Below are 17,855 nucleotides of genomic sequence, written 5' to 3'. Positions count from 1 at the left end.
AAAAATTATGTGAAACCAAAAGAAGACGATGAGGGAGATGTTAAGTCGCGTATTCGCTCGCTTAGAATGAAATGGGTTTGACTAAGTATAATTTAAATAAGTCACATTGAATTTTAGGAAATACAAAAGCAATAGTGCATTTTAAACAAAATATCGTTACAAATACGAGGGAAAACTCAAAATAATAACTCATGGAAGCTTCGAAAGAAACATACAGGAAAAAAGGTGATTTAACAAAATCTGAAGAATCTCTTCTCGTCGAGAAATTGTCGTCAGAATTGAAGTGTATGTTTTATATTTTGGTAACATTTTATAGAAATGTTAGAGATATTTTAACATGCTACAAAAGTAGGATAGTTTTATTTATTTATTATTATTTTTTTAAAATCATTTTTACAAGTAATTCTAATGTAGGTTTAGCTGTTTTTATTGTCGATTTTATTTATTAATACCATACTGGGGTTTCACAACAAAAGTGGCAATCTTGCAAGAGGGGATAAAGAAGAATCGGAATTGTATGGTACTGCAAGTTCCGAAATGCCTCCATCAGACTAAGGCCTCTATACTATGGGCTCTACGTCAGACAGGAGAGGCCATAGACACTGGTGCATTAACTTGTTAGATCAACGGACCTGTTTTATCATGCATGGAACTGTTCTGCAGAGGTCAACTTGAAACTTTGGTACGAGAGACAGCACGGCTCCATTAATACAGCTTTTTTTCTATAAAAGTTATCTCAAAGATGTTCTGAGGATGTCTGTAGCTGTGTAGGTTTGGCTGGAAACCATTCGCTGAATCTTTCTGACACGACAGGATTTTCCAGAATGCTACTTGTTATGCTTAACGCTGCTGTGAAGCATGCGAGATAGTTTTTGCAAATTTTTCAAATACTTTTTGTGGCATGCAGCTGTTCATCATTGTAAAATGTCTCCTAACAATGATTTCTGTTATACTTATGTATTTTTATTATGTTGTTATTATTATGTAGTAGTATTTTATTCTCTTTTGCATTTTCTTACCGTAATGGTCAGCGTATAACGGGTGGAGCTGTTTAATATTTCCTATTTTTATCTAAATTCTGATAAACCAGTAATTGGCGATCGAAATGGATTGCAGGTAGCGCAGAGCAGAACTCTCAACCTATTGCAACATTTCGCATGCTTTCACATTAACGCGTGGGAAGTTATAGTAGAAGAAAGTACGTTAGTTTCTATCTTGATTTTCAGACAAATTAAAATTTAAGTTAGAATTCTGTATGGAATTCAAAACTGTATTAAAGATAGTTCTGTATCGTGTCTACGATTAATCAATTTCAATCCATTAGTGTATACCGCATGTTAACTCGATTCCATGCTCGAGTACTTTTTCATAGATGACGGTTGACAGTGTTGGCAGCCTATGCCCCTCATTGGTGACCCAGCCGTGATCAGAACACGCCTACTTCAACAGATACTCCCACTTCAGTTTTAACAGGCCTATTTCGATAAATGGTCCAAATTGAACGGTTGACTTGCTATTTTGACTGCGACGTAGTCCTCCCGTGAAGTTATTTTTCAGTTTCTATCACACATTACGGCGTCTACATACTCGACTGCTCATTACAACGCAGGAGCGACCATGCACACAACCATGATCTTAAAACAGCTCTCCCGACCAACGTTCAAACTCCGGTGCTCTTAATAAAGCTCTCCCGGCTTGGCTTCTCACAAAGCAGCAATGACACAACTAGTGTTATCCGCTCCTAGAATTTTATCACAGATAAAATTCTGGTGTCGGAGTACTGTAGCGTGTCTACCACTACAATTAATCAATTCTAATTCACTAGTATATAAGACATGTTAACTCAATTCTATATTGCGATACCTTTTCATAGATAAAGGTTGACATTGTTGATAAGACTCGTCCCACAGTTCTAAAAGAAGGTGTGGAAATTTTAGAAAATATTTTTGATAGATAAATGCGAAAATTATTATGGAAGGGGAAATTTTGAGGTACGGAATTTTGAAATGGACTCGCATACAATTGAGCAGAGGAGAAGAGGAAAAGGGAAGGTAAAGATATGGAACCGGTCTTCTTCCCAGATGGCGCATTCGAGTGATCACGAATTATGTGGAAAAGTAAATATCTGTTTTGAAGTCGAAAACAGACAAGCCTATTAGATGCCAGAGGTGTTAGCTAGAAGCAAAACGCTATCCATTTTGCCACCAAGTTTCCCTCCTTTAATCATCACCCCTATTTTTCGAGGTTTCTTGATTCACCCCTGTTGGCTGGTAGGCAATTTTACATTCTACGCGTTAGCAATCGGCATTTATTTAAAGTATTTAAACTTCTGTTGATCTTCGACGCTAGGAAAGAAGTTCAACTATTTCTGTCACGTACAGTCTGTTTAGTCTGTTCTAAATATTGACTTACTCGAAATAGTTAAACTTCGTAACCATAGTCATTGTTCGAGACGAATAGAGAGGGTAGTTTGTTACATAGACAATTATAGCTATTATTTTTTTTCTTTTAGCTCTGCTTGTTTGTGTATCGTAAAAAAAGCATGCTTTAAAACCGGGTAGGTATTTGTTTAGATTTGGAATTAAGTTTAGGCAAATATTTGTGTATTGTCTCTATACTCCGTTTGCTTGTTTGAAAGTGAAAAGATCAAGCGTTGTTCATTCACGAAGAATTTATTTCAGATCTAGAACCCTTCAGCAATATAGTTTGATACTTATTCTTCTACATGCGCTTTACACTTTATTAAAAGTTTTTAGCACTGGTTGCAAATCACCCCCTCTATTAATTTGACCCAATTAACGAAGTGCTTTTTTCAGTTCATGAAATGGAAATAAAAAAAATTCGTGATATATTCAAGAAATATGTTAAAGGAAACTGGTTTATGGATTTACCACTTTTTTCTGAGTTTCTCCATATCTCATTCGGACTTGTGGACGTTTTTTTCATGGACAGAAGTAAAGTTTATTTCTTCATGTATAATATTGTTTATGTTGTTATGCGTGTTAGCGTTTAAACTGTTATTTAATTATCGTACGGAATTTTTTAAATTTTTTTAAGGAACATTTCTTTATTTCCCTTCATGTTTTTCACTTCATGGCAAGTTTTTTAAAAAATGATTTCAATTGTTCAAAAATGGTCCTATATTTAGGGACATTATACATTAAGTAATGAATTGGGAGATTTTGATACTGATATATATATATATATATATATATATATATATATATATATATATATATATATATATATATATATATATATATATATATATATATATATATATATATATATATATATATATATATATAAATCAAGTCATTGAACAGCCGTCTCAATTTTGGGTTTACGACTACTAATGTTCAACTCCGTAGTCTTGTAATTTTGAACCCCATCTAGAAGACGAGGGAACTCCTGTCCTGCGTCAAGTTTTGGGAGCAAATTGCCTTCATATAGGATTTTTTGATGGAATTAATCCGCATTTGCGTCACATGGAGGAGAAAACCACGAAAAACTCCCAAGATTAGCCTGACGTTTTGGGGACTCTAACTCATGATCCGTACACTATTGAGGATATTTTACGTCAGCACTGTGGTCGGTACGAATTTTGCAACCCTGCTGCAAAATTCGTATCGACCTGCTATCGCTGGGATTTGAACCCAGTTCATCTCATTCGATGACGAATGCTCCATCCCATGAGCCATCACGGCTAAAGCAGAATGGCTTATGAAAATCCTATGGCGGAGCACATGGGAACTTTTAACATCTGCACCATATGTTCTGTTCACTAGTACATTATCATCTTTATCATGCATATTTTGCATAAATAAAGAATTCTTAATTCTGTAGAAAACATTTAAATGCTTAAAAATTTATCTAAATGTTGTTGTAATATTTTACAATAATTCATTTCAACTTATAAATTAGTTTAAACTATGTTTTGAATTGAGGGTTTTCGTTGATAAAAGCCTGCTGAATACCTTACCTGTTGAAATAAAATAAAAAATCGTCACTACTGAATGAAAAAGGAGCATTGCACAGAAAGTTTTATGAAGAAGGACAGGGATTACTATCTGTTGAGAACTTTTATGGATTTTTAATTTCATATTATCCTAATAAAGCATTCCATGTTCACACGGGCCCCCTATTTACCCGTGTTCCTCTCTCCTCCGTAGAATTCAGTTCGTTCTTTATTTAGTTTCTAATTACAGACTTTTTAACTTATTTCTAAGGAAAAATTTGAATTTTAAATTGATTTTCATTAGTAAATGACAGAAATGTCAAACAGTATCCTAAAGAAATAAAAATTGTCACTGCGAGAATAAGAAAATAGTAATTCAAAAAATTATTACAATTCTACTTAGTTATGAATAGATTGAACTACTTCCAAAATTTATAATGAACAAAAACTATAATCTGTAGAGAGTAGAGAAATTGACATAGCTATTCATTTGTTAACTATAGTTTTCACGGCTGCTGATGTCGACAAGGATAAGCGAATTGATCTGGAAGAGTTTATTAGAATTGTCTTGATCATGCTCCGTGGAACAGTGGATGCAAAAATCAAATGTAAGTATAAAAAATATAAGCCGGAAAAAAAAATCTTTTTTTCTACTTACTTAGCAAAATATCTCATTAGTTGTTAAAACGAGTGCAAGCAGTAAAATTTATCAGCATTATTAACTCGTACTTTGAACACACCAGCATATCAAAGTTGAAAATATACAGGGGAAATTTTTTTAGCAAAACTCCGGAACTGTATGGTAATGACATTTCTGGTTAAAAAAATGCATTATTCCGGCATTTTTTTGATCATATGGTAACGATTTATCGAAAATTATGGTTTTCAAAATAGTTCGTATTATCCCACATTTAGGTAAAAATACAAAACTGAAAAGGAAATTTAGCTTACTCTATTTTTTTCCGAATTTGCCAACTTTCATCACATATTATTAAGCCATATTTTATTGTTAATTTTACTAAAATCATTACTAAAGCGCTTCAGTAAAAATTACAGAGTTTTTTGATGTTTCCATAGAGCCAGAAACAAGGTAAATTTTATCATATTCTGTTAGTTTTATCTATATTATTTTGTCTCAGTGTAATTTAGAACACCTTTATTTCATTCTTTTTGCTTGTTTCTAAAACAAAAAAAGTGTTTTCTTAGTTATGGTTCTTATTATAGATATATTTTTAGTGTGTTTCACCTGTTATGATCTGAGTGAAAATAATGAGTTAACAAGAGATGACATAACAACATTACTTCTCGAGGCTCTGAACGAGGTACGATTTGATATGAAATCTTTTTTCTAATCGATTATAATCTTAGAATATTTTGAACTAAGTTAATATGCTTCGATTTTTAATTCATTTGTTTTAATTTTAGCCACCGACAAAGAACAATAATGCTGATGCTTTACGAGATCTTGTGGAAGCTGTATTTTCTAAAATGGTAAAAGAAATTTAGATATTTAACTATACTGTAAAAAATCGGAATCAAATTACGATATAAAGTATAGACACTTCGGGTGCATCATCCGTAAAATTCCTTTTTATCGTAAACTCCCTTTTACTCTTCCATTTTTATCGTTAAATCAAATTTTACCGTAAAATATTATACCGTAAATTTTACAGTAATAGTTATTTAATTTGAATCATTCAATGAATTACGATATATCAGATTTTGTGTATCGGTAAAAAAGGATTTTACATTGCATATAAGTCAGCTGATGATAAAAGCGCACATGCACCCTGAGAGCCAAAACTTTTTACCTTAATTTGATCTGGAATTTTCTACATTTTTTTAAAATTTCCAATGCTCACCTGTGTTAGCATTTTGTCAGTTCAGATATTTACAGGCCAGATTTATTGGCCACTCTTTCAGGGACACCATATTAGGTGGGCCAGCATTGCTCCCACAGTAAGGGCAGATAGTACAGAGAATGAATAAGAATAACTGTTAAGAATTGCCACGAGGCGGCGCTCTCATCATATGACATTATTATTCAGTTGCCATTCAACTCTAGAACAGGGAACATCCCCCTGTCACTCAAAATGATCTTGTCAATTTTATGTTATTAAGTTTCAAAATAAATGTTTATGTTTGTTACAGTCCGCTACTTTATAGCTCAATATAACACGAACACTAAACAAAAAGTGGTCATCGCCGAGCACGAAGACAAACCGAACGCTTGTGGAAATTGAGTACGAAATCGAAACGAACAATGGCTTTGGAGCAAATAACAGTATTTAACCGAAAACGGGGTTATATACGAGGACAATTGACAAGGATTGAAAATGCACTTCAGCAAAATACTGATTTACCTGTGGACAATACGGACATCACTCAAAAATTATCAACTTTGGATAAACTTAGAACAAAGTTAGAGGATCTACGCAGCGAATGCTATTCTACTTTGTCGGATGAGGATTTGCCAGATTTTGAAGAAAGTTTAGATGGGCTGCAAATTGACCTCGAAACATGCGAGGTAAGCTTTCAAAAACTTTTAAATCCAAATTCTAATTCAAATGAAAATAGTTCGTCCTCTGGTAACTGTAAACTAAAATTACCGTCAATTAATCTTCCCGAATTTTCAGGTTTATATGTTGAATGGTTGTCATTCAAAACGCAATTTATGTCTTTAATTGACGATAACAAACAGTTGTCAGAACAACAAAAATTGTTTTACCTTCAGTCGGCACTTAAGGGTAACGCTAAACAATTAATTACGGTAAATGATACGTACAACAGTTTATTCGAAGCATTGAAAAAACGATTTGAAAATACACGGTTGCTAATTATGAGTCATATTGGTGAAATATTTAATTTTTCTAAAGTTAAATGTGAATCTGCGTCTAGTTTAAGACAGATGCTCGATAAAATTGAAAGTAATTTGCGATCATTAAAACAACTAGAATTAGAAACGAACCCTCTTTGCGAAGCAATATTAATTTATATAATTATTCAAAGAATTGATATTGACTCACGTAAATTATACGAAATGGAATTGGGTTCGGAATTACCGAGTTGGGAAAAATTTACGGAATTCTTAACTAAAAGATGTCAAGCGCTAGAAAATGTAAACAGAAATTCAGGCGAATTTAAACGGGAACCAACCCCGAAATTCAAAACTCTAATGGTGAAAAACGAAAACAAAAATAATTGTTTATTAGGATGCATGGAATCCCACCCTATTTTCAGATGTAAAAAGTTTATCGATTCTAACGCAGATGATAGATTAAAATGTGTTGTAAGGAATAAATTATGCTTTAATTGTCTCGGATTTCACACAATGTCTAAATGTAAGAAAATTCATTTAAAATGTAAATATTGTAACAAAAATCATAGTACAATGTTACACGGAGCGAACTTTTTCTTCGATAGACAAAATCAAAACAAAAATACGGGTGTGGCGCCAATGAGCAGGGAAGAAAGAAATAATTCAGTTTCGGAACAAGAAGTTACGCAATCACAAATGCAAAATGAAATTAATAACAAACCGCAAGAGGCACCATGTTTATATTCTTTTAATGTAAATAAAAACGTTCTTCTTTCTACAGTGAAAGTTAAAATATTGCAATCGAACGGAAAATATTTGCATTTAACAGGGCTATGCGATTCTGGAAGTATGAAATCTCTTATTACAGAAGAGGCAGCTAATTTATTGGGTTTAAAAAGATCGCGTTGTAGGTCAAATTTAATTGGATTAAAAAATACAGTATTTCCGATAACTGAGAAGATTTATTCGCGTATAAGTAATGATGAAGAATCATATAATAAGGAACTCGAATTGTTAATTTTGCCAGAAATAGCCGGAAATGTTCCTTCGGAAGAAATAAATATTTCTAATTTGAATTTACCCGGAAACGTAAAGTACGCTAATCCTAATTTTTATTTACCGCAAAAAATATCGATTCTTTTAGGAGGAGACGTATTTTATGAATTGTTAAAAGGAAATCAAATTCGATTAAGGGGTAATTCTATTATTTTAATTGAAACAGTTTTCGGGTGGATGGTTACAGGTTCGATCCCCTCTACACACCCACATGATTCCAAATGTTATTTCATACAGGACAATGTTGATGAAGGGTTAAATAAATTTTGGGAATTAGAGTCAATTGGGATAGTTCCAAATGATAATACAGATGAGGAAAGTACTGCTTTAGCTCTCTTTAAAAATTCTGTAGATTACAAAGAAGGGAGGTATCAAGTTGGGCTACCATGGAAACATGATTTTAGGGAATTAAACGATAACTTAACTGTAGCCAGAGGACGGCTAGATCATTTGATTAGAAAATTTGAGAGACGCTCAGAACTGTATGAAGATTATCGTGAAATTCTGAAAGACTATGAAAATCAAGGCATCATAGAGAAGGTCCCAAAAGACAAAGTACAAACAGATAAACCGCTATTTTATCTACCATTTTCCATGGTTTACAGAGAATCAGTCAGTTCTAGTAAACGAATAGTTTTTGATGCCAGCTCACATGAAGAAGGTGAACTTTCCTTAAATGACTGTTTATACGCAGGACTTAGCCTAAATCCCCTGATATTTAACATGCTTATATTTTTTCGTTTGAATGCTGTGGTGATCTTAGCAGATATCGAAAAAGCGTTCCTTCAAATATCGTTGAATGAGACAGATCGAAATGCAGTGAGATTTCTTTTTCCAAGTTCGAACCCGGCCATAAGTGAGCAGTATGACATAAATATTTTTAGATTTTGCAGAGTTCTTTTTGGTGTCAACGCTAGTCCCTTCTTGCTTTCTGCCACTATTAAGGAACATATCAAAAAATATCAAGAGTTGCATCCCGCTACGACGAATATGCTCAATGAATGTCTATATGTCGACGACTTCATAGGAGCTCTCGACGACGTGAAATCTGCCTTTCAGATGTCGGACGAAGCCAAGAAAATTATGGCAGAAGCAAGCATGAATCTGTGTAAATGGAGTTCAGCAAGGAACTGGTACAATTATGGAAGGATTGCGGGTTCGAAACCCATCCCATTCATTCGGAAGCCAATCCTACAGCCAATTTACACAAAGTTCTAGGACTGCCATGGCATGTGCATGAAGACTACATCTCTGTAGATCTGAAAGACTTGCTTAAATTCGATGGAAAAGAAAGCATTACTAAAAGAATTGTTTTAAGAACTATCGGAAAACTGTTCGACATATTGGGTTTTCTTAGTCCGTACACAATAAGACTCAAGTGTTTACTCCAAGACTTGTGGCTTAGAAAGTGTCCGTGGGATACGGAACTTCCACCGGACATTCGCCAACAATTTATTCAGTGGAGGTCTGAATTATCGGTCATTTCAAAATTACAAGTTCCTAGAATGATTCTAGATTCCAGTCTAGATGATGCCAAGGTACTTCAAATTCATGTATTTTCGGATGCCAGCCAAAGAGCATACGGAACAGCAGTGTACCTAAGAGTGAAGTACAGTGACAAAATCACAGTTAATCTTATAGCATCAAAGAGTCGTGTTGCTCCATTAAAGAAACTGACTCTTCCAAAACTAGAACTAATGGGTGCATTACTTGCAACCAGACTCGCCAAAGAAATAGAACAGATTGTAAAACGAAAAGGATCCCCAACAGTTCATTTTTGGACAGATTCCCAGATCGCATTGTTCTGGATCAAAGGACCTCATAATAAATGGAAACAGTTTGTTTCCAATCGAGTGAAAGAGATTCAAGCCCTTAGCAATCCTGAATCTTGGTCACACGTTCCCGGTAAACTTAACATTGCTGACATTCTTACGAGAGGAGTTAGTGCAGAAGTTCTTCTGAAAAATGAGGTCTGGTGGTCAGGTCCCGAGTTTTTAAGAAAAGATGAGATTTTAGTGTTTGAGTGCACTAATTCTATTGCTGAAAACTCTTACCTTTCAGAGTTAAAAAAAGGTTCCTCTGTTGAAGAGGATATGTGTTTTGCTTTATCTAATCAAAATGTTATGTTTTATAATTACCTACTTAAAATTACCAATAATTTTTCTAAACTTGTTCGTACAGTTTCATATATTTTTAGATTTATCTATAACTGTAAAAATCCAAAGAACAAGGCAGGTAGGTATTTAGATTCTGAAGAATTGAACAAATCCGAAACTTTTCTCTTAAAATTTGCCCAAAGTGAATATTTAGAAGAATTGAATGCTTTAATGAAAGGTGAGAATGTGAAAGGTAAAAGTAAATTGTCTTCTCTTAATTGTTTTATTGATAAAAAGGGTCTTATACGTGTTGGAGGTCGAATTGTAAATTCAAGTGTTAATGATTATACTAAACATCCAATTGTCCTTCCAGCAAAACATCCCTTAACCTATATGATTGTATATTATTTTCATTTGAAATATTTACATGTCGGAGCACAAACTTTGTTGTACTTAATACGTCAAAAATATTGGCCTGTGAACGGCAGAAATTTGTGCAGGTTGGTAATACACAATTGTGTTACGTGCACAAAAAACAAACCAGTTTTAGAGCAACAATTAATGGGTCAGTTACCTAAAGAACGAATCGAACCTTCTCCTCCATTTACCATAACAGGTATTGATTTTTGTGGACCATTTTATATAAAATTTAAAGGACAAAGGAAAGGTGTTTTAAATAAGATATATGTTGCAATTTATGTATGTTTCTGTACTAAATCAATACATTTAGATTTTGTAAGTGACTTAACATCAACAGGGTTTATAGCTAGCTTGAAAAGATTTTTTTCTAAAAGAGGTAAGGCCTCTAAAATTTTCACTGACAATGGACGAAATTTCGTGGGTGCAGACGCTGAACTGAAACGGCTTTTCAAAATTATTAATTCACCAGATGAACCTTTGGCTCAATATTTTGCCGAGGAAAAAATCGATTGGCATTATAACCCCCCAAGATCACCAAATTTTGGAGGATTATATGAAGCCGGCGTTAAATCTTTTAAATTCCACCTAAAACGGATAGCGGGAAACTCCAATTTTACTTTGGAAGAATTCATTACAGTTTTAGCAGAGATTGAAGGAGTATTAAATTCCAGGCCATTGACTCCATTGTCAGCTGATTTCGAAAACTTTGATACCCTAACACCTGGGCATTTTCTTATTGGGAGACCCATCACTTCTATTACAGAACCCCAACTTGCAGATATCAATGAAAATAGACTCAGTAAATGGGAAAAGATTTCTAAAATTTCTCAAAAAATTTGGAGACTTTGGAAGAGAGATTATTTAAGTAATCTCCAAGAACGCCACAAATGGCAGTTCAGTAAAGATAATGTTAAAATTGGAACTTTAGTGTTGGTAAAAGAAGAGAATTTGCCAGCAACTAAATGGTTAACAGGAAGAATTGAGGAAATATTTAAGGGAAGTGATGGGAAGGTAAGAGTTGTAAATATACGTTTGCCACAAGGCAATATACTTAAAAGATCAGTACGCAACATTTGTATTTTACCTATATATTAATTCTTGTGTTAAAATTTTCATTATAATTGTAAAGTTGAAATTAGGTGTATGTATATTTGATGTTTTGTATGAATATTGTCAATTTTTCATTTTATTTTATTATGTAATAAGCATTGTAATTAATAAGGATTGGATTTAAACATCCAATCGGCGGGGAGTGTTAAGAATTGCCACGAGGCGGCGCTCTCATCATATGACATTATTATTCAGTTGCCATTCAACTCTAGAACAGGGAACATCCCCCTGTCACTCAAAATGATCTTGTCAATTTTATGTTATTAAGTTTCAAAATAAATGTTTATGTTTGTTACAGTCCGCTACTTTATAGCTCAATATAACACGAACACTAAACAATAACCATGCCTTGCCCAGATTTCGAACCCAGAATCTTTTACAGTGAACGAAATGAGAAAATAAATTATTAATACATTATTTTATCAAATTTACTGTAGAAAGTTGAATGCCTTTAAATCATGTGTTAAAATTAATTTCTTCTATATGTTAAAAATAAATAATTTTGAATGGAATGGCTCTATTGTGTTAAATTGAAATAAAAAGTTAGAAGCAGTGTAAAATTTCGAAAAAGTAGTGTTCTCAAAATTTTTCTTGAAAACTATGTAACCGATTTTATTTAAGGGTTTAAATTTTATTATTTAAAATTACATAGTTTAAAATAATGAAAAAAATTGCACATCATACAGTTCAAAATATTTTCATTCATGATTAAACAAAATTCTAAAAATTATTAAATGCTTTAATTTTTTTTGAATGGAATTGTCTTTAGATACACGAGTTATATGCAAAAATTTTTCGACTTGTTTAAAAAGTTCCTGCGATATGACGAAACATTTTGTTATGCTAATACAGTGAAACCTGCTTAAGTCGGCCAGTTGTGATGCATTGCTTTAGTAGTCAACTTGGACAAGTGGTCAACTGATAGAAAGGGACGAATAATTTTATAATCATTTCTTATATTATGTTATCTTTATGGATATCGTGTTAATCATGTTATTCATGAAAAGAAATGGGATTAAATTTTAAATTAATTACAATTTGTAACATATATTTGACATTAAACTGGTTAGTTTAAAACATAGATATGCACATATTGTTAGCTATGCAAAGGATCAATTGTAAATAGTTTTTACAAATATATACCAGATCAATTAGAAAACTTAATTGTTTATTCATTTAATCATTCTAAAATTTATTTTATCGTAATTGTAATGCCTATTTGTAACAAAAGTCCTCATAAGTTTCTTTTTATGGTCAATTTACAAAGTTTAGGCTATCTTCTAATACTGATTCATCAATTTAGTGACATTTTAATATGTAACATAATATTATAGAAAGTTTTATATTTTTTGGTCAAATTATGTAGAGTTTATCATTGAATAATACTTCTAGAAAAATGTGACTTTTTTCAGCTGTCAACAGCAAGATATAAAAGGTGATCAGGTAAAAAAGACCTTGCTCTCTTCTATTATATAGAGTAAATTTGGTTCTTGATAATTGAGGTCAGCTTAGACAGGGGTTCGATTTACAAGGATGGTCAAATCGACAGGTTTAATTGTAATATATTCTTCTAATTACATGTCAATATAAATGTATAGATATATTTTATAAACATATATTATTTATTTGTTTTGTTTCTAGTGCAGAAGAATATCGATCCTATAATTAAGATAACCATATAAAGATAATATTGTAATATTGATAACTAAATTAATATTATGCATTAACATAATTGTACTATTATTATAACTCTAATTATGTTAATACTATTATATATCAACAATAAGTTATTATTAATCTCAATAATTATGCTAACACTGTATTAAAATAACTATGTAAATATATAATAAGAGTTTTATATTGACATTGAAACATTATTATTAATGACTTGAATATGCGTTAATATCACTATATATTAATATCATTATATATTAATATCATTATATATTAATATGAATATCTAAATATTAGTATACATGAATATACGAAATATCATATTTTATTATATTCTTAAAAATTTTACTGCTAGATTATGGTCAATGGAAGCCAAAAATTATTTAAGTCACTGACCGTGAAAATAAACTTATGCTTGTAAATCTATTCTTTGATTATAAACATGCAAATCTGCACGTAATTTTTTTCTTGTAAAATTTATAACCGGTGACTGTAAATTAACGCTATACTCGCAAAAGTTATCTTCAGCTCGGGCCTTGACGTTGTGTGAGATTCCTGCGATTCGTTTGTCGAATCAAGGTAAATCGTAAACTTGGCCAAATAGTGTAGTGCTGCCATCTGTCCAGAAGTAAGAGAGTTGCGTCTTCGTGGAGGTAAGGTAAGTGAGAAGTTTTTTTTGGCATCGCGTAGGGTTCGAACCCGGGACCATTTTGTTCGTAGACGGATGCTATAGCCACCATGTAAGAGGATGAACAAATTCCAAATTGTGCTAGAAACTTTGTATAGTAGCCGTATAAATTAACGGTTAACTTTACATATTTTGCTGCGGTTCGTTACAGTTATAAGCTTTTTTTTTTGTCATTGAAGTAAAGAGCTGATTGTATAAATTAATGGTCAAATCTACTCATTTTTCCCAATCTCGTAATAATTACGGATACAAGGTTCATTTTTTCAAAGAAGATAGCTGACCGGATTAATAACGGACCAACTCTTCGAATATTAAGGAAATTCCTTAGACTGTACGTTGCTTTTGAGAATGTCAGAAATAATAAGAAATATAATGATATATTTATATTAATATTATAATATTAATGTATCAAGATTTCAGTAAAATGAGAGGATAATTTAATTAATTTCTTAATGGTAGGATTTAGATGGGGATGGTGTTATTTCGTACGAAGAGTTCACAGCAGCGTGCTATGAAGATTACCTCATTATGCAGTCTTTTGGGCAAATTTTACCAGATCATAGGGTACGTAAATTAAAAAGTCTCATCTGTTATATTGTTGAATTCAGAAGTTTCAAATAGACGAAAACTAGATACTTACCACACCATAATTCTTCAGATTGAAACATGTTTTTAAAAATAGGAGTGTAATTTAATTATTCACAAAGTCTGTAATCGGTCTTAGTGTTTGCGAATTGAATGTTGGAAAGATTTTAAAAATTTAGGCCAGCACTCCCTCACTTTACTAAACATTCTAGTTTAAATCTTTCATTAAAGTGCACCTCGATGGTATCATGTTTATTTCTGTTTTATAATCCTAGAAACAAATTTCAGTGCGTAATCATCTACTCATACTTATAATTATATTACGTCACTGAGATTTCAAAACCTTGCAAGTCAAAATTTTTGATTTCTCTTTTATTCTTGCAAACGATAGTGGGAGAAGAATAGCAAAATCTCACAAAAGATCTAATATCAACTACCAATGGAAATGGTCGTTTTGAAATCATTTAGGTACCTGACTAAATCTTGTATGTCGTGTTGTAGATTCAGATATGAGGCTTTTTGTGTCTCATGAAAAGTAATGATTTTTTACTTAACAGGTTTTGGAAGTACAGCAACGATTAATATTTTTTTCAATTTTTAGAGAATCTTTTTTAGTTTATGTCACTGTTGCTTAAATGTTTAAAAAAATGACTCTTAAATAAAAGTATCAAAAAAAGTAATTGTCCACTATCTTTCATTTTTGAAACATCTATTCCGGACAACTTTGCAGCTGTTGTCGTAACTCTCGAATTTAGGTTCGATGCAAGGGACTCTAATTGCGGTAAACGTTTGGTGTCGGCGAAAATTTTACGACGAGCTTGTGGAGATAAATGTAGCCCAAAGACCTGCGCAATATTTCCAGAATTGTCTGAAGTAGTATATCACTGAACAGTTAGTCACTGAACACATTAAAAAAGTGTGAAGTTTCCTTGGTGTTTTTAAAAATATATTTCGAGGAATTTCGATTACTTTCAAATTATTGTAAAAAATAGTGAGCAATATCACACCAGTTACCATTTTTATGATGGCACAACTCTCAATTATAATAAAGTTGGCTTTTCAAAATGTTCATTCTATAATACCTTGAAAAAAACCGGCATCCAGTTTCTAATGAAAATGTGTTTGGTTCTATAAAATATTAAGTCGTACTTAATTATATAGGAACTTTATGGAAGCCTATCAAAAATTATTTGCATATGAATAATTAAGAAAATAATATAAGATTACATAACAATTATTTGTTTTTAATTTCAGCACAGAGCTGCTTTCTTAGTACTTCTAGACACCGAGAAAGCAATTGAAGAAATGTAACTTCGAAATTTTCTATTTTAAAATATTTATAACTATCATAAAGAACAATTAGCTGCATATGTGTTCTAAAAAATGTTGCGATGAAAGAAATATTTGAGCTGTTTTAGATAAATGAAATAAAAAACATTGTGGTTTAATGTATAGTGAGAGTTTTTTATAATAATAATTAAGACATACCCAAAACTTTAAATAGATTTAATCAATTTCAATTTTAAATAATCATAAAACCTTTGAATATAAGAACAAAACAATGAGAATTTCATTAATATACAAAACATGAAATATTTTAAAATTCTTATACACACTTCTTATATACACTTGAAAAAATGTTCTAAATGTGCTTCTGAATTATTCATCTCCGTGTCAAACGCGGTCATATGTTAAGAATACATTTAATATCCAAAAACTAAACAATGCAGTTAATGAATGAAACTTTTAATAACATGAAGACTTAAAATGCTTGTTACATGCTAAATGTTAAGTGTAGTCACATGAGGTTGTTATAATAATTTTATTTTTATGAATACTTTTTTTGAAGTCGATTGGAAATTGGTGAATACTGATTTCATATATCCATTTCAAAATAATCTCACTGTTTAAATAAGGTACAATTTGTTTCTAATAAGAAGCATTTTAATTTATAGTAGTTGTTTTTTTTACCCCTCCCAAAAAATGAATTTTAAATTAATGATAATGGTGCGTAAATACTGTTTTACGCAAACGCATCCTATAATGTATACCGCAATAGAAACGTTCCATTAAAGAGGTATATCTAATTGCGCATGACTTTCTTATGGAACGCCCAGTCCAACGTTACTCAGCTAAAGATAATGATAAGAAGATAACATTATTTGGAAGATGACTATAGCATATTGAAAGATGTATATCTCTATGTTAACATTTTGCGAGAATGATACCACCATTTAATTCCAATAACGAATGTCACCGCAAAGCCATCAGATATTTATCACACACTGACTATCAGATATATATCATCACATAATCACACATTAAGAAAGACTTATGAGCTATCCAACCAATGATAGCATTTTCGAACAACTATTACCTAAAGCATGCCGCCTGATGTACAACTCCATACAATGAGATTAATGCTTTCATTCAAAAATCTCACTAAGGGAATATTTCTATTAAACATCTCTGAATAAACGTCTGTAGGCGTCACCAAACAAACGTTATAATCATATAATCATTTTTAACCTTGGATTGCACATTCGTAAGAAGTTAACTCATGAAACAAGTAGTGTTTAATTGAAGTGAATGTTGATTATTGGTGATCAGAACTGATAACTGTATTTTTTATAGAGGAAATGCGCGACAGTTATCTAAAATGAGAAGGAATCGTGAACTCAACCAAAAACAATCTAAAATACACAAAGAGAACCCTCCTTATGCAATGCAAGCATGTATTTCTTAGTTGATCTTTCAATTTAATCTTTCAAGTTCTTAATTGAAGTGCATTATTTCTAATCAAATACGAATGAATACTTAGTTATATTTCACATATTATTTTTTGCCATAATTGTCTGTAAATAACTATGGTCAAAAAATATAAAAATTTGAGGTTACGTATTTGTTATATTTATACTATCTTGGTACTCTCTCATACGAGTACACCTTTTCAGGATTTTGCAGGTTTATTATCATTTCCATGGTCTAAAATTATAACAATTAGATCTTTCATATTTATTATGCTTTTGTACTATCTTGGTACTCTTCCATATCAAGACACCTTTTCAGAATTTTGCAGATTTGTTAACATTTTTATTTTCTCCGAGATAACACTGTGGCTCTTTTGGGTTTTGCAAATTTTGCGGATTCTTAATGATTTACACCGTGCACTCTATGTAATAATAATAAACATGATAATAATTGTTACGTACTAAATTTAATTTTAAAAAAGGACGTTTTTTTATTAAGAACTTTTCCCCTATCTATCGGAAGATCATAGACCATTTGTGGAATTTCAAGCATGGGAATTTTGATGTTCACTAAATAAACTGTCGTTAAAATATGTCCATTATGAAGGAAGACGTTATGAACTTTATGTGGAAGTATGTAGAATCGCTGCTTTTTATTCGTCGTTCCATTATTTAGAAATTAGTTCTGAGTTCTTGAAAA

At 31.8% G+C, this 17,855-nt stretch overlaps 1 protein-coding gene across 1 annotated transcript; it reads left to right on the top strand.

Moving 5' to 3' along the window:
- The first annotated feature begins 128 nt into the window (after window positions 1-128).
- On the top strand, window positions 129-15,813 carry LOC122269003 (calaxin). Its single transcript, XM_043040227.3, has 7 exons — window positions 129-285; window positions 2,817-2,954; window positions 4,462-4,566; window positions 5,195-5,280; window positions 5,384-5,449; window positions 14,280-14,384; window positions 15,660-15,813. The coding sequence occupies exons 1-7, from the start codon at window positions 192-194 to the stop codon at window positions 15,714-15,716; spliced, it is 651 nt and encodes a 216-aa protein (XP_042896161.2). The 5' UTR covers window positions 129-191; the 3' UTR covers window positions 15,717-15,813.
- The last annotated feature ends 2,042 nt before the right edge of the window (window positions 15,814-17,855 follow it).

Source organism: Parasteatoda tepidariorum, chromosome 8 (assembly GCF_982258835.1).
Source record: "Parasteatoda tepidariorum strain Cologne lab strain chromosome 8, Ptep-v5.0, whole genome shotgun sequence".
Taxonomy (NCBI): Eukaryota; Metazoa; Arthropoda; class Arachnida; order Araneae; family Theridiidae; genus Parasteatoda; species Parasteatoda tepidariorum.
The sequence above is the reverse complement of the archived record's forward strand: the minus strand, read 5'-3'. Positions and strand labels throughout refer to the sequence as shown.

Coding starts and splice junctions, on each gene's coding strand:
- LOC122269003 (XM_043040227.3), top strand. CDS start 192: ATGGAAGCTTCGAAAGAAACATACAGGAAAAAAGGTGATTTAACAAAA. Junction 286..2,816: donor ATTGTCGTCAGAATTGAAGT/GTATGTTTTATA, acceptor TGCTTTTTTCAG/TTCATGAAATGGAAATAAAA. Junction 2,955..4,461: donor CGTTTTTTTCATGGACAGAA/GTAAAGTTTATT, acceptor TGTTAACTATAG/TTTTCACGGCTGCTGATGTC.